This window comes from Chiloscyllium punctatum, chromosome 27 (assembly GCF_047496795.1).
Source record: "Chiloscyllium punctatum isolate Juve2018m chromosome 27, sChiPun1.3, whole genome shotgun sequence".
NCBI classification, from domain to species: Eukaryota; Metazoa; Chordata; class Chondrichthyes; order Orectolobiformes; family Hemiscylliidae; genus Chiloscyllium; species Chiloscyllium punctatum.
Window position 1 is genome coordinate 25,960,104 of NC_092765.1, and position 24,995 is coordinate 25,985,098.

Below are 24,995 nucleotides of genomic sequence, written 5' to 3' on the forward strand. Positions count from 1 at the left end.
TGTCTGACATCCAGTACTGGATGGACAGACATTTCTTCTAGTTAAATACTAAAAATATTAAGGACATGTGTCATTCATTTTTGCTTCAAAATCCTGTTCCTTAGTCAATGACTTAACCCTCATCTTGGTAATAGTTTGTAATAAACCACTTGCAACCTTAGTGTCACATTCAAGATTGAAATGAGCTTATGGCCACATCTATCGAAGCCTATCTACATTCACTGCCATAACACTGACTCTGGCCTGACCTCTGTTCAGCCCACTGTCCAAAATGTCACCTTTGCCCACGTTACCTCTAAACCAACTGTCCCAGTGCTATTACGTAAAACCCTCCATTTTCCACCCCGGATACGACTGCATTCATCCAAGTCATCCTTCATTCAGAGTTCTTCTGCAATCTGTCATCTAACTTACTTCAAGTACTGCTCACACCACACCTATGGTGATGAACAGAATCCTAGTCCTGCAACACTGCAATTTAAAAATCCTCAGTTTATTTTCAAATCTCCGCAGCCTCTTCCAGATCTGCAGCCTTTGAGAACTCTGCACTCTAATTCTGGCCTCTTAAAATCCCCAATTTTAATTCCTCAACCCAGCTACCTGTACTTGCAGAAGTCATAGCTACAAGCTCTGAACTGTACCACACCCACATCTCTTGGGCTCTCTTCATTCCTGAAGAGCATTCATAAAACTAGCTCTGCATCCAAGTGGGGCATCTGTCCTACTATCCCCCAATGTTGCTTAGAATCTGCAATGCCTATCTGCAAGGTATTGTGGGTTCGAGATGGTGACAAAGTGGAAACTTTGGTAACACTGGAGAAGTAATCCAGAGGACAAAGTTAACTCTCTAAGGACACACAACATTAAATCTTACCATCGCAGATGACTGAATTTAAAATTCAATTTGTAAAAAAAAAACTGACAACCATGAAAGTATCAAGTGTCAGAGAGTCATACAGCATGAAAACAGACCCTTTGAACCAATTAGTCCATGCTGATCATGTTGCCAACTAGTCACACCTGCCTATGTTTGGCCCTCCAAACCGATCCTATTTCTGCACTTATCAAAATGTCTTCCAATCCAAATCTGCATATATTACTTCCTCTGATAGTTCATTTCACACACTAACCACAGTGTACAAAAAAGGTTCCCCTTTATAGATTTTAAAATCTTTCTCCTCACCTTAAAAAACGGCCCCTAGTTTTGAACTCTACTACCTTGGGGGAAAGACCTTTGCTATTCGCCTTATTTATATCCCTTATGATTTTACAAACCTCTGTAAAGTCAGCCCTCAACCTTCTACACTTCAGCATAAAAACAAGCCCCAGCCTATTTTTATAACTCAAACCCACTGCTCCCAACATCCTGGTAAACCTTGCAGGACCAGAATTGTATGCAGTACTCCTCACCAATGCCCTATTCAACCTCAACATGACGTCCCAACTCAGATACTCAAAAGATAAAAACCCATTTGAGTTAGTCACGTTTTTCAGTGAAGAAAATTAGCAAAAAAAGGCTATTTTCTAACCAACCTGTTCAGAGATGTTACGACACACCTCTGGAACAGGTGAGACTTGAACCAGAGGCTCGTGGTTCGTATGCAGGGATACTACTACTGCACCATACAAGCCCATTCACAATCCTTACCCAGTTTGATCTACATGTGACTCAATGCACAGCAAAGTGGCTCCCTCTTACCCGACCTGTGAAATGGTCCAGTAAGCCTTTCAGTTCGGGGCCAATTAAGAATGGGCAACAAATACCTGCCTTGCAGCAATGTGCACATCTAATGAAAGAACAAATAAGAGTTGTGGTGGCTGTACTGACAAATGCCAAAGTAATAAGATAACATTACCTTTTTCTCAAGACATTCTGCAAATTTCAATTGCTTTAGGAGCTTCTTCTGTTTGTTGCTGAAACGGTTGTCCTGTTCTGCACTTGTTCCCTATAACAGGAATAAATATTAAGTACAGAATTTAATCTATTTAAAACAATGATTTGATATCAATTAATATATTATCTTTACTGTATCAAGTGGTAAGAGAAGGCAAGATATTGCAGGAAAAACAGTAAATTAACAATACCAGGTCATTACTAAAATGCAAAAATCAACCAACAGGTTATGTTGTTATCACCAAAACTTGCTAGGCAATTTGTATGCATTATTTCCAAGTTAATTGCCCATAGAACACAAATTTAAATCCAGGAATTCAATGTATAAATATCCTTCTAATGTTACGATTATTAATGCATTGCGGTCAACCTTATGACCTAGAAAGGGAACATTCATTTTTCCATCTCATTGTTGCAAATCAATTGTTGCCAAGTTTTCAAAATTAAAAACCAAAATTTTGTACAGTTCTTACTTCTTACTCACTACCCCTAATCCAGTTTCTTTCTCTCCCTATACCTACTGTACTTAATGTAATTCCAATTTGCCCACTGTAATGCATTCCTTCCTGGAGTTGTTTTTGATCCTCAAATCTTATTGGTAAAAGGAGACATTGAGCATTGGGACAAACAAACAATGATATCCCAGATGCCTCAGCTGCCATCATAACAATCATGGACTTGCTTGTTCAACAAGCTGAGCTGAAGGATGCAGAAAAACTGAAGATGTACACGAGATGCCTCATGCCAGCACACTCACTGTACCTCATATGCATCAAGCTACCAGAGGGGAACAGACATAGACATCAGCCTTAAGTCACTAGAATAAAATAATTTAGGCATCCACAATTTCACATCAGTCTGACAAGCCAACAGTAAAGTGACATTTTATTAAATAATAAAAAAAGTATAAAGAATAAATTGTGTATTTTGCCTTAGTGAGGAACCTAATTAGTTTGAATAGTATTACAAAAGGACACCAAATTTTAGTCAGTTTCGAACAGCTCTCTGAACATCAAGATAAGCCAACAATTCTGTTATTTGTACATGTAACATCTAGCCCATGGAACTATTACTCTCTGGGAGCAATAGGCATTTTACAGGAATGTGGGTTAAAAGTCCAGCATGACAGCTAGTGGGATTTAAAATTCAATTACATTCTGAAGAGAAAGCTAATTTCAGTAATGGTGGCGAATATCATCGATTGTCTAAACATCCAGCCGATTTACTAATGCCCTTTAGGAAAAAAGAGATTCATCATCCTTTCCTGATCCGGACTAGCTGAGAGTCCAGATCAACAGTTACGTTTTTGACTCTAATTGCCTTCTGAAATGACTGAGCAAGCTGCTCAATTCAAGGATAATTAAGCACAGACAACACTGGCATAACCAGTAACAGACACATTCCACAAAGGATGTTTTTAAAAATTAGATTTATTAAAATCTAAGAGACTTGCTTCAATCTCAAGTTTGAAAAATCCAGCTGTTACCATGCCAATTTGAAGTGTACAACTTAGTAATTATGCCTTTGTTAGGAGACAACTACAGAGCAGTTATTGAAGATACAGCAGAAACTAAAATCATACAGCAGTGATTGAAGAACCTGATCATAGAATCTGACACTAAAGGTCTGCTCTTAGAAAGAACTATATAGTTATTCAATGCCTAACCACCTCACTTTGAATGCAATAAGTACTAAAGAAATTGTTAGAATCAAACCGTATTCTGTTCAGTTTTTGCTTGCTATTCAGTTAGTAAGTTAAATAAATCCCTGTAATTTACGGTTTATGTAAGATGAATTAATCATTCTAATGGCACTATCATCGGCAAGAGTTTTAATTATGGGCTAAAATGGGAAATGATCAGTTTTAGAAGGACTGTGAAAGGAATTATTGTACTTTTAAACAAATTATTGAAACTGTGATATTTGTTCAAGCAGTTGGTGTTGGGGGGGCGGATTTTGTAAACAGCACAGCGGTGGAGATGCAGAGTGAGATTCAACCAGTAACAAGTAGCTGATTAGCTTCTGTAATATGACTAGCCTTGAATGCCAAAGGCCAGCAACATGGTGATAACTCTGGTTCCTGGGTAGCTGAAAAGGTTTAGGTGAGCAATATAGAACTGCCTTTGAACTGCTGGAAGGGCAGGTTATGTGTTGTCTCTATTTTTAAAAAAAACACCTGAAAGCCAATTATTTTCTCTACCAGTTACTAAGAGACTTTGCAGCTAGAGTAACAATTGCACTATACCTCACCGAAGTCAGAGAACCCAGGGAAACAAGACTAAAAACCAGAAATTCTTGATAAGCAAAATCACTGAACAAACCACCTGGGCTGGTGCTATTGAAATGTGTTTGCCAGTATTTTTCCCTTTCTACCTGTCGGTCTCTATCAGTCTATATAATTGCATAGAGATATTAAAGAGGAGTTTGAGTTCTGTTAACTAGATTTAACAGACAGTTAAATCAGGGACTTTGCATGCTTTGACAAAATCATTAATATTTATGGTTAACCCAGGAGTAGTGGGACTTCAGAATCAGTGCACTTTCCCAAATGGGTTGGAAAAATGCAGAAGTGGGCCTAAATCTTTATCCATACTGTACAAAAACTAATTGCAGCTTTTAATTAATCCACAACAGTACAATTCTTTAGCTCTTAAAAGTATTAATTAATGTTCAAGTACAATTTCATAAGTTACTGAAATACTCTGGATAGCTCAGCAAGTGGACAGTCATTAGTTCCAAGTTTAGATAATATCAGCAGACCAATGAATTACAGAATGAAATAAACCATGTTTAATCCTCCCCCCACTCTGTGACCACGCGAAAAGTTTTCATTATTGCTTTATTGATATTGATAAGGTGTGGGAATGAAACCCAGCTAAAAATCAAGGGCACGGTGGTTAATTATGTTAGCCTGAAGGTTGCCTTTAACAAAAAGTTAAGGTTTCAGGTCTGGTGACCCTTTCTCAGAACTTTAATGCTTTGGGTGGCAGTTTTTCTCCACCAATTTCATTTTCACACTTCCAAGTTGTTTCAAGTTGTGTAGCTTACATAAAGATACATTTCTAAATAATAAGATTTCTAAATTCATGTTCTCAAGACCCATATTTGGGAACAGGATAGCTTTTTTGCTCTGGCTGGCTCTGACATCAACAAAATCTGGCAGTTCATTCTGGAATTTAGCTTTGCCAAATCAGTACTTCTTTGGATGGATATGGCTGAGCTGCATCAAAGCAATCCACATCAATCCAATTTTAATCCTGTTTTTCCACTGGCAGAAAGCTACAATGTATACAAATTCAATTTCTTTGCTATGAAGCAGTCCTCCACTATAATCAAAACCATACCCTAGCTATCAAGTTCACCAGAGGTCCCAATGTCGTCATTCAGAAGTCCTTCACTTCAACAGTAAAGCTCAACCCTCAACTCCATCTATCATTTAACAAATTGGATGGGCATCATGGGAGCTTAAATGCATGACCGTCAGATTGAAGATCTCAACAGTATGTACTAATAAAGTACTAAGAAAATTGGAATAAATTGAGTTCACACTACTAAACCATTGAATATTTTTAACCAAGGCCAAATGCAACATGCTGTGACACTATGACAGCAGCCAATATATCAAAGACTCACATCTGGTTTCATTCTATGTGGCCTTCAACTGCCACTTGGAATTCACACTAAAATTTCAACAATGAGTTGTAAATGTACAAGCTCATCCTCTCTTCTAGCCTAAAGTTACAGCAAACCTTCAATTCCTTATTCTTTAAAGTTTCACACAAGCTTCAATAATGTATCCAGCAGGCAATTCATTCACAGGGGCTTCAGAAAGAATGACCAGCAGACAAGGAAGAAAGAAATAAGGAGGGAGAAGCTTAAACTAGGGTAAAATAGCTGGTACTATTAGGAAAGATTACATGAGTTTCTTCATATATCTGAAAGGGCAAAAGGAAAGGCAAAAGTGAACAGTGGGTTGCTGGAAAATGCTGGACAAGTAATGGGGAACAAAGAAATGGCCGAGGAACTGAATAAATACTTCACATCAGTCTTCCCAGTGGAAGACACTTTTAAAACCTCAAAAAAAAGTGGGGGATGGGGGAGGTCAGAAATGACTACAGTGGCCGTCACCAAGAAGGTGCTAGAAAAGCTAAAAAGGCCTGAAAATGGATAAATCACCTGGACTAGATGGGCTACACCCTAGAGCTCTGACGGGGATAGCTGAAGATAGTGGAGGATTTAGTAGTGGTGATCTTTCAGGTATCAAAAGTAAACCTTTAATTAAAATTAATAATGAAAAAATGAAGACAGCTCCTATTTAATGTAAATTAAACATCTACATCAAAACATATTTCTAGCCAGTTTCAAATGCCATGAGATCTCTGCAATGCATAGTTGACAACAGGGTGTCAAGAGAAAACAACCAAAAAAGGTGTCGTAAACAAATGGGCAGCCTTGTGGGTTTACAACACAATGTTATAATCAGCAAACTTCCAATGATAACTAACATGTGAATAAAAACACTGACACTGCTACAGAGTCTAGAATTAGGTAGAGAGCACCACTCCTTATGCTCCGAGCCATACCCAAGTTTAAGCAGACTTCAAGCAGAGTGTAAAAAGGATGCTCCACTCACCTTAATATGAACTATTTTCTCCTACTTCCAAAACAAAGGTTCTAATGTATTGACAATCTAATGATTTATCAACTTCCATGTATGGTGAACAATTCTTAATCCTAGAACATGATTCATGAAATTGTATAAACTTGAAGAGCATTTCAAATAAACATGATTCACCATCCTTCATAATATGTTTTAAGTCAAACGTAAAAATGTCATTATTTTTCTCTGCTAAAAATTATCTTCGAGAGGATCAGCATCTCAAAAAGACTTCTAATTTAAGCAACCAACATATGTACCAAGAGACAAAGTTTGCACATAAACAATCCAATTTGATAGAAAATTAAACCTAAATAATCTAGTAATAGCTTAAGGGGAAAACTAAATCGTCAGAATACAAAAAAAACCTCAATGGATACTTTAAAGATTTGCAATGGTCAAATTTTCAGACTAAAATCAAATTTAAAAAACTGTAAGCAAGCTCAGTTTACAACAAGTCTTGCTTAAAAGTTCATACACTCTTTCCACTTCAAATAATTATAACCAATGGCAGTCGTTACATAAAATAAACAATTTTTTAAAATTATCCCAAACAAAAGCTAAATCAATTCTCAATAAAGTGGTAATCTGTATACTTGCATTCAAAGTTAATTTACTTCCAATTAACACAATACATGCATTTTTATGTATAAGGTAAAGTATTATCTTTTCACACATAAACAGTTCTTACCTAAAAAGGGTTTTAAAAATTAAAATACATATTAAACTTGTAAATTATACAAGATACCTTATGGTTAATGCTGTCTTGTAATCTGATCAGTGGAAGAGAAAGGAATTCAAATTAGAAGCCAGAACAAACCAACCTCAAAACTACCCTCTGAATTTTAACTGGCAGGACCAGAATTATGAATGTTTCTTTAAAAATCTCAACATTAAATGGATTTACACTTTCTTCAAACTGACAAGTTCCAGTTTAACAATGACCACCTGATTTGTGAAAAATTGTCAGGAGCGTAGGTACTGTACATAAAATTGGTATGCGTATGTACATTTACCGAGACAGTTATATATTTACCAGACATCAACTAGCTGCACAGCTGGTTAGGACTGCAGTCTTTCCAACAGCAGAGGCTGAATTCCAATACCAGCTGAGCTTTCCACTAAGGCCCACTTTCTCATCCCTGTCAGATGCTTGGTGACCCTCCGGTTAAACCATTACCGGTAATGTCTCTAATGAGAGTAGATCCTATAGTCCTCTGGCTTATGGCAACTTTACCTACATTGTTATAGGTAAATAAATATCTCAAAGTTCACTCGCAAAGTACAAGACACTGGGCTACACGGTATTATAGATGAACAAATGAAAGACTAAGCAAGCATAATGCATGGTGCAGCACCAACCCACAAAGATCAGTCAAGTTCTTAATGCAATCCCAGATCTTTCAGCTAATTTCAGCTGAAAGAATGGTTGACACTGAGGCTTGGAAAGGAAGGAAGAAAGAAAGAAAGAGAGGCTGAGGGAAGACATAAAAATCAATCCTGCTCATGACTGTAGTCTAAAACGTTTGCTGAGAAAATGTCACAAATTTGGCAATGACAAAATGCAGTTTGATTTACGGCCTTTTAAAAATTTGAGATACATATCAAGATAATATGGACTCGTTCAAGACAACATCCATCCACGAATTTGTACCATAGCGCGGTTCAATAACTTCAGAGTAGAATTACACAAGATGTATTGTGAGACTAAGTAATTAAACTAAATCGCAGCACAGGAAAATTTGGACAAATTCTCAATATACAGTGTTACATGTCAAAATCAATGTGTATTAATGCATAACAATTAAAAATAATCAAATCTTTAAACAGGTAGACCAAGACTATATAATATACTGACCAGATGGCAATTGGAATATCCTGCACTATGTTATTCACAAAAAAAAATGTGCATTAGTCCATGCCGATTAGATCATGGTTCATCTGTACACCAGTTTCATTTTCATAGAATCCCAACATTGCAGAGAGGTGCTATTCAGGCCACTGAGTCTGCAATAAGCCTCCAAAGAGGGACTATGCTCTTAACGCACATTTACCAACATTAACCCTGCACACTACTGGGTAATTAAGCATAAGCTCTCCACCTAACCTGCACATCTTTGGACAATGGGAGGAAACCTAAACCTGTAGGAAACCCACATAGATGCAGGAAGAGCGTACAACTCCACACAGGCAACAAGTCGAGGGTGGAATCCCTGGCACTGAGGTAGCAGTACTAATTATTGTGCCACCACGCAGCCCTTTATTCACCATGGATCCAAGTAACTGAAAACTAAAATACTAACTAATTGCAGTTTTTCCCAACATCCACAGCAATTGTAAAGCCAATTCCAAACATGCACGATATTGTGAAAAATGCTTATTACTCTTAAATGGCCCGGCTCTTATGATCGCATTCCCCCATTCTCGAAATCTTAGAACAAAGAGAGTTTTCCTATATTAACCCTGTAGAATTCATTATCTTGGGTCAGTCATCATTCTATATTCAAAGTCATTTTTGTAATACTTTTACAACCTGGTAGCTCAGCAATTTCTGTACAGAAAAGGTCACAAATGACAAAAAAAACAATTTGTTATAGCTACACCAACTAAGAGATACATTGTAGCTGGGATCATTTACATCCACGAGGGGACAATTTAGCTGTCTGATGTCTAATCCAAAAGATGACGTGTCCAACAATAAAGCGATTCCTCAGTACTACAATGAAGTGTCAACTGAGAATGCATGCCCAAAATTTGGGAGTGGAATTTCTAACAGACAGACAAGATTAATATCCAGGCCACAACAATACAAGCAATATTCATGCAACATAACTAATTATATTATGAGGGTAAGCCCCAATATTGGTTTTCATGAATCTACACCAAAACCATATCAAGAAAACATTTCCTTCCTGAATCATGGCATTTAAAAAGGTAATGGTACTCTTGTTGGGATTTGGCCACAGCTGTGTTAAACTGAAACATCACAATCACTTTTAAATTGCAACAGCCTGGAGTAAACGATCAAAACTAAATTAGCTACTTGACTTATTTGTGCTTATGCACATTGATTTTTAAAGTGGTGTATGCATCATACCCACCTTTGCCTCAATATCTACTTTTCAGTATTTCTTATCCTCTGATCTGAAACAGATAACCACACATTTTTGTCCATTCAGTACACTTCACAACATTACCCATTTCCATCCAAGCTATTGTCACTACCAGACCAATTTAATCTTTTTTCCTTGTGTTCAGCCCATCTTCTGCCCTTCACAAACATCAACTCAACCAAAACTACAGTTTTTTTATCTTCCATTCTGAAACTATGCCTGAAAAGAGATGAGATGAGCCAGATAAGCTCATGTTGCTAGGGGTTCTGAAAGCCTCCCTGATATTATACCAAACAGGCACCTATTGGTTGTCAGTACTTCCCACTGATTAGCCTTCAACCCACACCCAAACCAATAGGCTGGTAGGTTCAGTATACAGCAGCGTCACACAGGCAGTCATGGTTGCTACCTGTACAACATGAAACTCTCAAGATGGCAGAAGAACCCAGGGAACAGTTGTGTGCTGTTGGTTTGCAAGCGGTAGAAGGCCATCAGGGACATAAGCTAAGGCAACGTATGATTTTCAATGGCCAGATCCTCCTTTTGACTAGAGGTTTGCAAAAATTGGAATATACCACCTTGCACACTACAATGACTTATCAATTATATGGGTAGATTTTTGAGTTGTGCCTGCAGCACCAAAATGGGAATAGGCCCATAGTGATGGCAAGTAGTCCCCAATTGATGCCATGGTATCAAACTTGAGCCTTTCTACACAGAATTTAATCCCAGTACAGGTGGTGGTGATGGAAGCCACCAGCTTATTAAGGAGCCTTAACTCTAAGACTCAAAGGGTCCAGACATTGACTCTTTCTCCACTGATACTTGCGGAATATTTCCACCAATTTCCCTTTTCAGTTCATATTTTTAGTACCCAACGTATTTCACTTTTATATTTGTGTCCATATTTTAATCCTCACTAGGTACTCATATTCTGCCCTGATAACTCAATGACTCCCAAAAACTCAAACGTAAAACTTTTGTTGTTTCAAGACCTTTCTCAACTTTTCACTTTTAAACATCCGTAACCATCCCTACAATGCTCCTTAAAACTCAGATATTAAGAAATTTTTGGGAAGGCACGGGATGCTGGAAAGGTTATGGACCCTGACAAAATTCCAACTATAGTATTCTCTAGAACCTACAGCTTTCTTCTTCTAATACAGTTACAACACCAGCACCTGCCCAACAATGAGGAAAAATGCCCAGGTATGTCCTGTACACAAAAAGCAGAACAAATCCAACCCAGCCAATTACAGCCCCAGCCTACTCTTGATCATCAATATGATGATGGGAGTGTTGACAACAGTGCTATCAAGCATCACATGCTCAGCACTAACTACTTAGCAATGGCCAGCTTGGGTTCCACCAGAGCCACTCAGCCCCTGACTTCTTAACAGCATTGGTTCAATCGTTGCCAGAAGAGTGGAATTCCAGAAATGAGGTGAGAGTCACAGACCTTGACATCAGGGCCACATCCAACTCAGCGTGGCATTGAGTCCTCGTAAGACTGAAATCAATAGTCTTTTTTGGGGGGCTGTGTGAAAACCACAGGTCTCCAATGGCTGAACTCATACCTGACATAGCAAGTTGGCTGTTGATGGAAGTCTGTCATCTCAGCTCCAGGACATCCTTGCAGGAGTTCTTCAGGATAATGTCATAGATACATCCATCTTCAGTTACTTCATCAATGACCTTCCCTCCATCAAAAGTGGGGGCATTCCATCATTACATGATGTTCAGCACCATTCAAAGCTCTTCGGATACTGAAGCAGTCACGTTCAAATGCAATAAGATCTGGACAAGACCCATGGCTTGAGTTTACAAGTAACATTTACACCACATAAATGCCAGGCAACGAATGACTATCTAATCACCACCTGCTTACATTCAAAGATGTTACCAACATTGAATTCCCCACTATCAATATCCTCAGGGTTATCACTGACCAGAAACTCAAGTGAACTCACCATGTAAACAGTGCCTACAAGACCAGGTCAGAACCTATAAATACTATCAATAGGTGTGCGGCTGGAAAAGCACAGGTCAGGCAGCATTGAGGAAGCGTGCCAACATTTCAGGCATAAGCCTGTCAGCAGGCAAGTTAATGCCTGAAACATCAACTCCTGCTCCTCAGATGCTGTCTGATCTGCTGAACTTTTCCAGCACCACACGTTTTGACTGACTCTCCAGCTCATTTTCTCCTAGGAATACCAGCAAGTAACACCACCAAATGCCCCAAAACCTACCCATCATCTTCAAGGCACAAGTTGGGAATGTAATGGAATATTTCCCTTGACACTCAGAAGCAGCACTCAGTACTATCTACGAAGTGCACTGCAGAAATTCAAAGATCCTCGGACAGTACTTTCCAAACCAATGATGTCTTCCATTTAGAAGGATAACAGCAGTAAATGCACGTGAACACCACCATCTGCAAGTTCCCCAAGTCATTCACCATCCTAACTTGGAAGTATATCTGACATTGTGTCAAAGTTCTGGAATTACCTCCAAGGACATTGTGGGTCAACCTAATTGGGCAGCATAATGGTTCAGTGGTTAGCACTGCTGCCTCTCAGCACGAGGAATCTGAGTTCGATTCCCACGTCAGGCTATTGTCTGTATGGAGTTTGCACATTCTCCCTGTGTCTGCCTATTTCCTCAGGATGCTTCGGTTTCCTCCCACAATCCAAAGATGTGCAGGTTAAGTGAATTGGTCACACTAAATTGCCCAGTGCATTAGTCAGGGGTAAATATAGACTAGGGCAATAGATCTGGGTGGGTTACTCTTCAGAGTGTTGGTGTGAACTTGTTGGGTCAAAGGGTCTGTTTCCGTCCCGTAGGGAATCTAATCTAATTACTATGTGGACTGCTGCACACCTTCTCAACGGCAACTAGGAATAGTCAATAAATGCTGCCAAGCCAGTAGCGCTCACATCCACAAATAAATAAAAAAGGGATTGCGCTGTCTGCAACTTAAGACAGAGGTCTACTAAAGTCACCTCAATGCCCCTCTCATGCATGATGAAAATACCTAGCCTTCTCCACCCCAACTATCATCTGCCAAAGCAGCAAATAATCCTTCCAGGTGAAATATCAATTTACTTGAAATTTCAAAGCAGTATGCCAAATTCACCACTCACAACGTGGTCAATATTAGAGTCCAAATGTTGTTTAAGTATCCCATTTGCAAAACTTATTCAAGTTAGCTGTAAAACATGGCCCTAAGCTTCCAGTCACTTGTCATTTTAACTCTACAAGTTTCCCACTGATTTTTTCCCCCACTGTCAGTCATCTAATGCATTGCACTGAGTTCCAATATAAGCCCAGGAATCATCACCTTATGTTATAATTGGGCATAACCTTCATTGTTTTTGTCTGCTTTCCACATTCTTGCTTGTTTTTGTTTATCTTAACTCTCTTTTGGTTTTCATGATCCTACCATTTACATCCCCTCAAGACACATTTTGCTCCTTTATTTAGTTCATTTTCAATCCCATTAGTCTTGGTGAATGATCATTTTTGTCACAGAGAGATATGGTGCTGTAATTTTACTGGACAACTTAATCCAAAAAAGTTCAGAAACTGCTGGAATTTAAATTCAACGGAATGGAAGAGTCAGTATTGGGGATCACCAAAATATTGATTGCCGTTAAAAATGAACACCCTTAACTGGTCTCTGGCCAACATGATACCAGACACTGATCGACATGGTTATGTCTAGCTACTGAAATAGCCTAGCATGTCTCACAGCTCAACTGTAATTAACAAACATTGGCCTCATCAGCATTGCCCATACCATTGAATAGATTAACCTCTCCTACTTTCTGCCCTATCATATATTTAGCAGCATCAAAGGAACAGGAGAATCGACGTTTCGGGCATCAGCCCTTCTTCACGCATGAGGAGGGTGTGCCAAGCAGGCTAAGATAAAGGTAGGGAGCAGGAACTTGGGGGGAGGGGCGTTGGGAATACAATCGGTGGAAGGAGGTTAGGGTGAGGGTGATAGGCCGGAGATGGGGTGGGGGCGGAGAGGTCAGGAAGAAGATTGCAGGTCAAGAAGGCAGTGCTGATTCTGAGGGTTAGGACTGAGAAAAGGTGGGGGCAGGGGAAATGAGAAAGCTGGAGAAATCTGCATTCATCCCTTGTGGTTGGAGGGTTCCTAGGCGGAAGATGAGGCGCTCTTCCTCCAGGCGTCTTGTTGCCATGGTCTGGGGATGGAGGCGGCCAAGGACCTGCATGTCCTTAGTGGAGTGGAAGGGGGGGTTCAAGTGTTCAGCCACACGGCGGTTGGGTTGGTTGGTGCGGCTGTCCCAGAGGTGTTCTCTGAAACGTTCCGCAAGTAGGCGGCCTGTCTCCCCAATGCATAGGAGGCCACATCGGGTGCAGCGGATGCAATAAATGATGTGTGTGGAGGTGCAGGTGAATTTCTGACGGATATGGAAGGATCCCTTGGGGCTTTGGAGGGAAATGAGGGCAGAGGTGGCAGAGGTGTGGGCGCAAGTTTTGCATTTCTTGCGGTTGCAGGGGAAGGTGCCAGGAGTGGAGGTTGGGTTCGTGGGGAGTGTGGATCTGAAAATGGAGTCGCAGAGGGAATGGTCTTTCCGGAATGCTGATAGGGGTGGGGAGGGAAATATATCCTTGGTGGTGGGGTCTGTTTGGAGGTGGCGGAAATGACAGCGGATGATACGCTGTACATGGAGGTTGGTGGGGTGGTAGGTGAAGACCAGTGGGGTTCTGTCCTGGTGGCGATTGGAGGGGCAGGGTTCAAGGGCGGAAGAGCGGGAAGTGGAGGAGATGCGGTGGAGAGCATCGCCAACCACGTCGGAGGGGAAATTGCGGTCTTTGAAGGAGGAGGCCATCTGGGTTGTTCAGTATTGGAATTGGTCCTCCTGGGAGCAGATGTGGCGAAGGAATTGGGAATATGGGATGGCGTTTTTACAGAGGGCAGGGTGGGAAGAGATGTAATCTAGGTAGCTGTGGGAGTCAATCAGTTTATAGTAAACGTCCGCATTGAGTCAGTCGTCAGAGATAGAAATGGAGAGGTCTAGGAAGGGGAGGGAGGAGTTTGAGACGGTCCAGGTAAATTTGAGGTTGGGGTGGAATGAGTTAGTAAAGTGGATGAACTGTTCAACCTCCTCGCGGGAGTATGAGGTAGCGCCAATACAGTCATCGACGTAGCGGAGGAAAAGGTGGGGGGTGGTGCCAGTGTAGCTGCGGAAGATGGACTGTTCCGCATATCCAACGAAGAGGCAGGCATAGCTGGGGCCCATGGCTACTCCTTTGGTTTGGAGGAAGTGGGAGGATCGGAAAGAGAAGTTGTTCAGAGTGAGGACCAGTTCAGTCAGTCGAAGGAGGGTGTCAGTGGAAGGATGCTGGTTGGTTTCAGAAAGATAGGCTGGCTACTTGCGGAACGTTTCAGAGAACACCTCTGGGACACCCGCACCAACCAACCCAACCGCCCAGTGGCTGAACACTTGAACTCCCCCTCCCACTCCACCAAGGACATGCAGGACCTTGGCCTCCTCCATCGCTAGACCATGGCAACAAGACGCCTGGAGGAAGAGCGCCTCATCTTCCGCCTAGGAACCCTCCAACCACAAGGGATGAATGCAGATTTCTCCAGCTTTCTCATTTCCCCTGCCCCCACCTTTTCTCAGTCCCAACCCTCAGATTCAGCACCGCCTTCTTGACCTGCAATCTTCTTCCCGACCTCTCCGCCCCACCCCATCTCCGGCCTATCACCCTCACCTTAACCTCCTTCCACCTATTGTATTCCCAACGCCCCTCCCCCAAGTCCCTCCTCCCTACCTTTTATCTTAGCTTGCTTGGCATACCCTCCACATTCCCTAGGGCTTATGCCTGAAATGTCGATTCTCCTGTTCCTTTGATGCTGCCTGACCTGCTGCGCTTTTCTAGCAACACATTTTTAAGCTCTGATCTCCAGCATCTGCAGTCCTCACTTTCTCCTATCATAGATCTAGCCTTTCATCAAATCTCCCCTTTCACTTGTAAAAAATCTATTACTTCTCACTTCCCCAGCTCTGAGGCAAGATCATAGATCTGAAATGATTTATTCCCAATACTACTGTGAAACTGGAGTTCTTTCAGCAATTTTTTTTCATTTTTTAACAAAAGATTATGCTGGAGCAAATTAATAATGAGCTAAACACTAGATTTTCTGGAATGGTCAAAAAGACCAGCTTTAATATGCGACACACTAAAAATCAAAAATTTTAGTTAACCAAAATATCAGAAAGCATAATAAAAAGGAACAGACTGAAGGGATGTACAGGGTTTGGCATATCAAGTGGAAGTATCAAGAAAAAAAATTGCAATTTGCTCTGTTTTCATTACATATAATTTGTATTTAACACTTAAGTGGTCAACATGTATGTCACATTTGGATTTTCTAATCATGCAATGCTTAAGTCAGAACAAAGGGAAACTTAGCACAGTACTGAGACGACTTGGAGACGTTTTACTACTGGAGCTACTTTGAACTTAAAACAAATCTAGAATCCAGTACAAATTGTAACTTTGTAACTTACTCCCCCGATAATCTGTTCTACAATAAAGCAATTTTATCTCCAATTCCAAATAAAATTTAAAATGTTACTTTGGATTAAATCTGCTTTGAAATTAATCGAGTCATGAATTCGCTTGAATATTTATAATTTCTGAAACGAACGAGCATTTTAATTGTTCAAGAGTTACTGTATTTCCCCTCGCGTGCAAGATAGCTTGGGTCCATTTTCCAGTCTTGAACCACACCGCGCTCTACTTGCAACCATGCTGCTGGTAAACCAGGCCCTAGTGGAGAGATTTAATTGCGCGTCAGAAACAAAAATAAATGTTGGAAACATTCGGTGCAAAACCCAGAAAAACGCAAAATTCGGCCGGGCGGAAACTGGATTAAGATTCGAACTACGCCGTTATGATATTTGTTCAGAGTCGGAGAGTCACTTTGCTAGGCTTCGGCTCCACTGCCTGCCGCATTGGAACCAATCCCTTAAGGAAAATAAAATTGTCCAGAACTAGAATAAGAGATGCGGCTCCCTAGCTATGCTCAAGGTGCGATAAATTAAGTTAGATCAACAGATGAGCTGGGGAAACAAAAACAAATCTTACAGCACGGTTCCCCCCAAACGCCTGCCTGCCACCCGCCGCCATTTTCATTCCCGCTCGGTTGCTAAGGCCGAATCCGCAGTTGTGTATATTCGGGGAAAAGACCCGAGTTTTATGCGTTTAAAACACCGGAGCAGATCCGCCGGTCCTGAGAAGCATTCCGGCCGCTACTACAATGGATGAACTTTCTAGTCGCACTCAACAAACAAGCTCCACTCGGCTGCTGCTTTACTTACGCGGAAAAACCCCGCGTCCATCTTGTCTGTCTGTAGAGGGGGCTGCCGGATCACCCACTTCCGGTTTACCCGATCGTTCTTCAAGGAGCATCCGGTGCACGGAAACAGCCGAAGCGGCGCAGCCCGCTTAATGGAAACAGCCGAGGCTGCGTAACGGAAACAGTCGAGTACTCGCAACACGGGTGACGGAAACAGCCGAGCGGTTGAGACGCTGACTTGCTCGTCATTCTCAAATACTGCAGCAACTTAACACCAACAATGTGTGTTCAAACATGTGCTGTCTGCCTGGCGTAAATCTCAGACAATTTGCTTTTAAAAAATATTACCTGTTTCAATCTTGAGACATGCAATTCCACTTCTTTAAGCGGTATTGATAACAATTTCACTCTGAACCAGATGCATATTTTAAAAAACGTGCAATGATACTTTTCCCAAGGAACTGAACATGTTTTACACTTGACTACATTTGAAGCTGACGTCAGATGTGTCTGTGCAGTCACCAGGATACCCCAGGCCACAATTAATTGCCCAACTAATTCCAGTTTATGGACTACCTATGGGAAAGATGTTGTGAAACTTGAAAGGGTTCAGAAAAGATTTACAAGGATGTTGCCAGGGTTGGAGGATTTGAGCCATAGGGAGAGGTTGAATAGGCTGGGGCTGTTTTCCCTGGAGCATCTGAGGCTGAGGGGTGACCTTACTGAGATGTATAAAATCATGAGGGGCATCAATAGGGTAAATAGACAAGGTCTTTTTCCCTGAATTGGGGGAGTTCAGAACTAGAGGTCATAGGTTTAGGGTGAGAGGAGAAAGATATAAAAGGGACCTAAGGGGCAACTTTATCACGCAGAGAGTCGTGAATGTGTGGAATGAGCTGCCAGAGGAAGTGGTGGAGGCTGGTACAATTACAGCATTTAAAAGGCATCAGACTGGGTACATGAATAGGAAGGGTTTAGAGGGATATGAGCCAAGTGCTGGCAAATGGGACGAGATTAGGTTAGGATATCTGGTCGGCATGGATGAGTTGGACCGTACAGTCTGTTTCCATGCTGTACATCTCTTTGACTCTATGACTGTACTGGTCCCCAGATCCCACACACCTATTTCTTTACTGCTCCACCCGATCCCATTCAAGTCTTGCCTTTAGTGTGATATTGGTGAGGCAAATGACCCAATATTCGAATTTTTCCAAAACGGGTGACCAGTTTGACGAGACACAGAAGCTGCCATCAGCTTGTCACATTAAGATGAATGACGCCTGAAGCTTAAGTTTAAGGTGGACTTGAGCCTCATGATACAGGCCACATGTTGCTAGTGCATTGAATAAGTATGTTTGTGAAAATGCATTTGTAAGTATGGTGTACAGGCTGGCTTGACAATGTCATGTGATATCTACCTCCACTGGAAGTGTCTGTATCTGCAATCTGTGACAGTCATTTGAATCAACATCATTTTAAATATAGTGTTGAATCATGCACTGTGGGTGGCATGGTGGCTCAGTGGTTAGCACTGCAGCCTCACAGCGTCAGGGTCCCAGGTTCAATTCCCACCTTGGGTGCCTGTCTGTGTGGAGTTTGCATGTTCTCCTTGTGTCTGCATGGGTTTCCTCCAGTTTCCTCCCACAGTCCAAAGATGTGCAGGTCTGGTGAATTGGCCATGCTAAATTGCCCACAGTGTTAGGTGCATTAGTCAGCGGAAAATGGGTCTAGGTTAGGTTACTCTTCAAAGGGTTGGTGTGGACTAGTTGGGCCGAAGAGCCTGTTTCCACACTGTAGGGAATCTAATCTAATTTGTTTGGCTAAATATGCTTTATGTGTTTTTTAGAGCCTTTTTCATCGCAAAGGTAGTGGGTTTTCTTGCTGCATCTTACCAAACTCAACTCATCCCCTCCATTCTCCCAACAACCCCCCCAACCCCCTTCCCCCAATGGTAATGCTTGTGAGCAATTCCACTCCAATCATAATATATGCTGTTCCATACCACTGTGGGGATGTCCTGAAATTAGTCGACATCCCTTTTGCTTGTTCCATCTTTAATAGCCAACGTGCACCCAGACAGGCATTGCAAGTCCAGAGCTGGCATGTGCAGTCCTGATATTCATCCCAGTTATGGCAGACAAATGGAAATCACTGTCCCACTTTGCAAGCAAAGACTTGGAGATTACACTGGAAGGTGTGATGAAAAAGTGGGACTTCCACTTCTCCAGGACAAGCAAATGGTCCCACCCCATGCTAACGTGATCCCAGACCAGCCTGGTCCAATGTTGCCAACCAGTTAAAACAGTATTGGCTGTCTGGAGAAATGCACAGCACTTTAAGAAGGTGGTCGATGTCCTTTCAGTCTACCAGAATCAGTGCAATCATTTTCTCTCCGATACCTCACACTCACTCAGTCTTGGCTACTGTACCCAGCTCCTACAAAGGCTCTCACTATTGCCTGCAACATCTTCCCTCACTCGCTGTCATCCACACTAAATTTCTATAAGCTTGCATGCCCTCTATCCTGCCTACTCACTCAACCAGGACATCTCCCCACAAGCCTGCCTTAGTATTTGCCTCTCCCTTATTTCAGGAGGAAAACAGCCCACTATAGGAAAGAAAGTCTGTTAGACTGCCCAACCATCAGCTGCTCATCCCCAATTAGGAAAGGGAGGCTCTTGACTTTGACTACTCCAGGTGGCTAACTGTGCCATATCCCTAGGCTGGTGTTGAAGGTTGTCCTTGACCTACCATGGCATGACAGTTCAGTGGTAAGCACTGCAGCTTCACAGCACCAAGGACCCGGGTTCAATTCTAGCCTTGGGCAATTTCTGTGTGGAGTTTGTATATTCTCCCTGTGTCTGCATGAATTTCCTCCAGGTGCTCCAGTTTTCTCCTATGGTCGTAAGATGTGCAGGTCAGGTGAATTGGCCATAGCATTAGGTGTATTAGTCAGAGGGAAATGGGTCTGGGTGGGTTACTCTTCAGAGGATTGGTGTGGACTTGTTGGGCCGGAGGGCCTGTTTTCACACTGTAGGGAATCTAATCTAATCTACTGATTGGTAACCTCTGACTGAAGACTGTCATCCTTCACTTGACTGATAGCTACCGACAACCGTGACAAACTTCCTGCCTTTTTGGCTACTCTAAATAGCAATGCAAGATTGAAATAACATGAACCTGGTATCTCTGACTCATGGAGCAAAACACAAAAAGGCAAACCAACACAGGACGGGAATGCTGTGAACATCCAGGTCAGCTCAGATTGAGTGAGCACTATGAGAGAACAATGAGTCCAGAGGCACAGCCTGGCCCAGGAACTGTGTTCCTGAGCTCACAGTTTCCTTGCAGCAGCATTGCAATGATAAACTTTGAGGGCAGACTAGCAAGGAATTTAAAAACTGACTATAAGAGGTTCTTCAAATATGTTAAAAGAAGAGGAGTCAAAGTGGACATCGGCTCTGTAGAAAATGAATCCAGTGAGATCATTTTTAGGGAACAAGGAAATGGTGGAGGAGTTAAACAAATATTTTAAGTCTTTACAGTGGAAGATACTTTGACTATTCCATTCATACTAAAGAATATAGGGGAGAAATTAAGTACCATCATCATCACTAAATAAGTAGTATTAGACAAACAATGGGGCTAAAGGCAGATTAGTCCCCTAACCCTGATGACTTGCAATCCTAGAATCCTAAAAGAGAAAGCTACAGAGATAGTGAATGCATTGGTTGCAATTTTCTAAAAATCCTTGGATTCTGGAGAAGTACCAGAGGATTAGAAAACTGCTAATGTAACACTCCTATTCAAAAAAGAAGGAAGACAAAATGTAGGTAAGCATAGGCCAACTGGCCAAACATTTATTGTTGGAAAAGTATTGGAATCAATTATTAAGAAAATAATAGCAGAACATTTGGAAATTCACAGCTTAATCTACCAGAGTCGGTATGGCTTCATGAAAGGGAATCATGTCTGACTAAATTCTTAGAGTTTTCCAAGAAAATCTCAACCAGTGTGGATAGAGGGGAGCCAGTAGATGTGTTGTATTTGGACTTCCAGAAGGCATTTGACAAGGTACGTCACAAAAGGTTAAGTCATAAGACTCATGGAATTGGAGGTAGCATATTGGAGTGGATAGAGAATTGACTCATGGGCAGAAAACAGTGAGTGGGAGTAAGGGGTTCTTAATCAAGTTGATGACTCATGACCAGTGGGTCCTACAATGATCAGTACGGGACTGCAACAGTTTACAATAAGTATTAATGACTTAGTACTGTCGCCAAACTTGCAGACAACACAAAAATAGGTGGAAAGGCAGATTGCGAGAAAGATACAAACAGTTTGCAGACAGATATTGATAGGTGAAGAAAGTGGACAAAAAGTTGGCAAGTAGAGTATGATGTGGTAAAATGCAAAGTTGTCAATTTGGAAGGAAGAACGAAAGAATAGAATATATTTAAATGGAGAGATACTTCCGAAAGCTGCAACATAAAGGGATTTGGGTGGTACTTGCACATGAAACACAAAGCTAGCACACAACTGCAGCAGGTAATCAGGAATGCCAATGGAATGTTATCCCTCATTCAAGGTGGCTTGAGTATAAGAGTAGGAAAGTCTTACTGAAGCTGTAAAAGCTTTTGGTGAAGTCGCATCAGGAGTGCTATGAGCAGTTTCAGTCCCTTTATTTTAAAAAAATCATTTCATTGACGGCATAGAACATAGAACATAGAACATAGAACAATACAGCACAGAACAGGCCCTTCGGCCCACGATGTTGTGCCGAACTTCTATCCTAGATTAAGCACCCATCCATGTACCTATCCAAATGCCGCTTAAAGGTCGCCAATGAATCTGACTCTACCACTCCCACGGGCAGCGCATTCCATGCCCCCACCACTCTCTGGGTGAAGAACCCACCCCTGACATCTCCCCTATACCTTCCACCCTTCACCTTAAATTTATGTCCCCTTGTAACACTCTGTTGTACCCGGGGAAAAAGTTTCTGACAGTCTACTCTATCTATTCCTCTGATCATCTTATAAACCTCTATCAAGTCACCCCTCATCCTTCGCCGTTCCAACGAGAAAAGGCCGAGAACTCTCAACCTATCCTCGTATGACCTACTCTCCATTCCAGGCAACATCCTGGTAAATCTTCTCTGCACCCTCTCCAAAGCTTCCACATCTTTCCTAAAGTGAGGCGACCAGAACTGCACACAGTACTCCAAATGTGGCCTAACCAAAGTCCTGTACAGCTGCAACATCACCTCACGACTCTTGAATTCAATCCCTCTGCTAATGAACGATAATACTCCATAGGCCTTCTTACAAACTCTATCCACCTGAGTGGCAACCTTCAAAGATCTATGTACATAGACCCCAAGATCCCTCTGTTCCTCCACCTGACCAAGAACCCTACCATTAACCCTGTATTCCGCATTCTTATTTGTTCTTCCAAAATGGACAACTTCACACTTGGCAGGGTTGAACTCCATCTGCCACTCCTCAGCCCAGCTCTGCATCATATCTAAGTCCCTCTGCAGCCGACAACAGCCCTCCTCACTGTCCACAACTCCACCTATCTTTGTATCATCTGCAAATTTACTGACCCACCCTTCGACTCCCTCATCTAAGTCATTAATAAAAATTACAAACAGCAGAGGGCCCAGAACTGATCCCTGCGGAACTCCACTTGTAACTGGACTCCATGCTGAATATTTACCATCTACCACCACTCTCTGACTTCGACCGGTTAGCCAGTTTTCTATCCAATTGGCCAAATTTCCCTCTATCCCATGCCTCCTGACTTTCCGCATAAGCCTACCATGGGGAACCTTATCAAATGCCTTACTAAAATCCATGTACACTACATCCACTGCTCTACCCTCATCCACATGCTTGGTCACCTCCTCGAAGAATTCAATAAGACTTGTAAGGCAAGACCTACCCTTCACAAATCCGTGCTGGCTGTCCCTAATCAAGCAGTGCCGTTCCAGATACTCGTAAATCCTATCCCTCAGTACCCTTTCTATTACTTTGCCTACCACAGAAGTAAGACTAACTGGCCTGTAATTCCCGGGGTTATCCCTATTCCCTTTTTTGAACAGGGGCACAACATTCGCTACTCTCCAGTCCCCTGGTACCACCCCCGTTGCCAGTGAAGACGAGAAGATCATTGCCAACGGTACTGCAATTTCCTCTCTTGCTTCCCACATAATCCTAGGATATATCCCGTCAGGCCCGGGGGACTTGTCTATCCTCAAGTTGTTCAAAATGTCCAACACATCTTCCTTCCTAACAGATATCTCTTCTAGCTTATCAGTCCGTTTCACACTCTCCTCTTCAACAATACAGTCCCTCTCGTTCGTAAATACTGAAGAGAAGTACTTGTTCAAGACCTCTCCTATCTCTTCCGACTCAATACACAGTCTCCCACCACTGTCCTTGATCGGACCTACCCTCGTTCTCGTCATTCTCAGGTTTCTCACATACGCATAGAATGCCTTGGGGTTATCCTTGATCCTATCCGCCAGGGATTTTTCATGCCCTCTCTTAGCTCTCCTAATCCCTTTCTTCAGGTCCCTTCTGGCTATCCTGTATCCCTCCACTGCTCTGTCTGAACCTTGTTTCCTCAACCTTATGTAAGCCTCCTTCTTCCTCTTTACTAGACATTCAACCTCCCTCGTCAACCAAGGCTCCCTCACACGACCATTTCTTTCCTGCCTGATCGGTACATACATATCAAGGACACGTCGTATCTGCTCCTTGAAAAAGTCCCACATTTCCACCACATCCTTCCCTGACAGCCTATGCTCCCAACGTATGCTCCTCAAATCCTGTCTTACAGCATCGTAATTTCCCTTCCCCCAATTGTAAAAACTTCCTTGTTGTGTGCACCTATCCCTCTCCATAACCAAGGTGAAAGTGACAGAATTGTGGTCGCCATCACCAAAATGTTCACCCACTAACAAGCCCACCACTTGTCCCGGTTCGTTACCGAGTACCAAATCCAATATGGCCTCCCCTCTGGTTGGACAATCTACATACTGCGTTAGAAAAGCTTCCTGGACACACTGCACAAACACCGCCCCATCCAATCTACTTGATCTAAAGAGCTTCCAATCAATATTTGGGAAGTTGAAGTCGCCCATGACTACGACCCTGTGGCTTCTGCACCTTTCCAAAATCTGTTTCCCAATCTGTTTCTCCACATCTTTGCTGCTATTGGGGGGCCTATAATAAACACCCAACAAGGTGACTGCACCTTTCCTATTTCTGACTTCAGCCCATACTACCTCCAGAGGCAGATCGCCCTCAAACTTCCTTTCTGCAGCCGTTATACCATTTCTAATTAGCAATGCCACCCCCCCTCCTTTTTTACCACCCTCCCTAATCTTACTGAAACATCTGTAACCAGGAACCTCCAACAGCCATTCCTGTCCCTCATCTATCCATGTTTCCGTGATGGCTACAACATCGTAGTCCCAGGTACCGATCCATGCCTTAAGTTCACCCACCTTATTTCTGATACTCCTTGCATTGAAGTATACGCACTTGAGCCCATCTCTGTGTCCGTAAGTAGTCCCTGTCAGTGCTACCTTCTCCACAGCCTCCCTACAGTCTTGGACATCCTGACACACAGCTAGCTTACTTGCTGGACTACAAGTCCGGATCCCATCCCCCTGCCAAATTAGTTTAAACCCCCCCGAAGAGTGCTAGCAAACCTACCCCCCAGGATATTGGTGCCCTTCTGGTTCAGGTGCAACCCGTCCTGTTTATACAGGTCCCACCTTCCCCAGAATGCAGTCCAATTGTCCAAATATCTGAAGCCCTCCCTCCTACACCATCCTTGCAGCCACGTGTTCAACTGCACTCTCTCCCAGTTGAGAGAAAGCTCATAGAATGAACCTGGTATGGAGGAATTGCTTTCTGAGCAAAGATTAAACAGGTTGGGACTCTACTCACCAAAGTTTGGAAGAATAAAAGGTGA

The 24,995-nt window shown here is 42.2% G+C and overlaps 1 protein-coding gene across 7 annotated transcripts in view; it reads right to left on the bottom strand.

Annotated features, from left to right (window-relative positions):
• The window catches only part of srrm1 (serine/arginine repetitive matrix 1), a 59,863-nt gene extending 42,759 nt beyond the window's left edge, over positions 1 to 17,104 (bottom strand). For 4 of the 7 annotated variants that reach the window (XM_072548360.1, XM_072548357.1, XM_072548358.1 and 1 more), the window contains exons 1-4: positions 17,029 to 17,071; positions 16,382 to 16,477; positions 7,300 to 7,324; positions 1,857 to 1,946 (exon numbers count right to left, since the gene is read on the bottom strand). In XM_072548360.1, coding sequence (XP_072404461.1) covers positions 1,857 to 1,946; positions 7,300 to 7,324; positions 16,382 to 16,458 — 192 coding nt within the window. In that variant the 5' untranslated portion in view covers positions 16,459 to 16,477; positions 17,029 to 17,071. Of the gene's footprint in view, positions 1 to 1,856; positions 1,947 to 7,299; positions 7,325 to 16,355; positions 16,478 to 16,795; positions 16,946 to 17,028 lie in introns of those variants that run through there. The other 3 variants (XM_072548361.1, XM_072548359.1, XM_072548362.1) reach the window with 3 other exon arrangements.
• Positions 17,105 to 24,995: the final 7,891 nt, after the last annotated feature.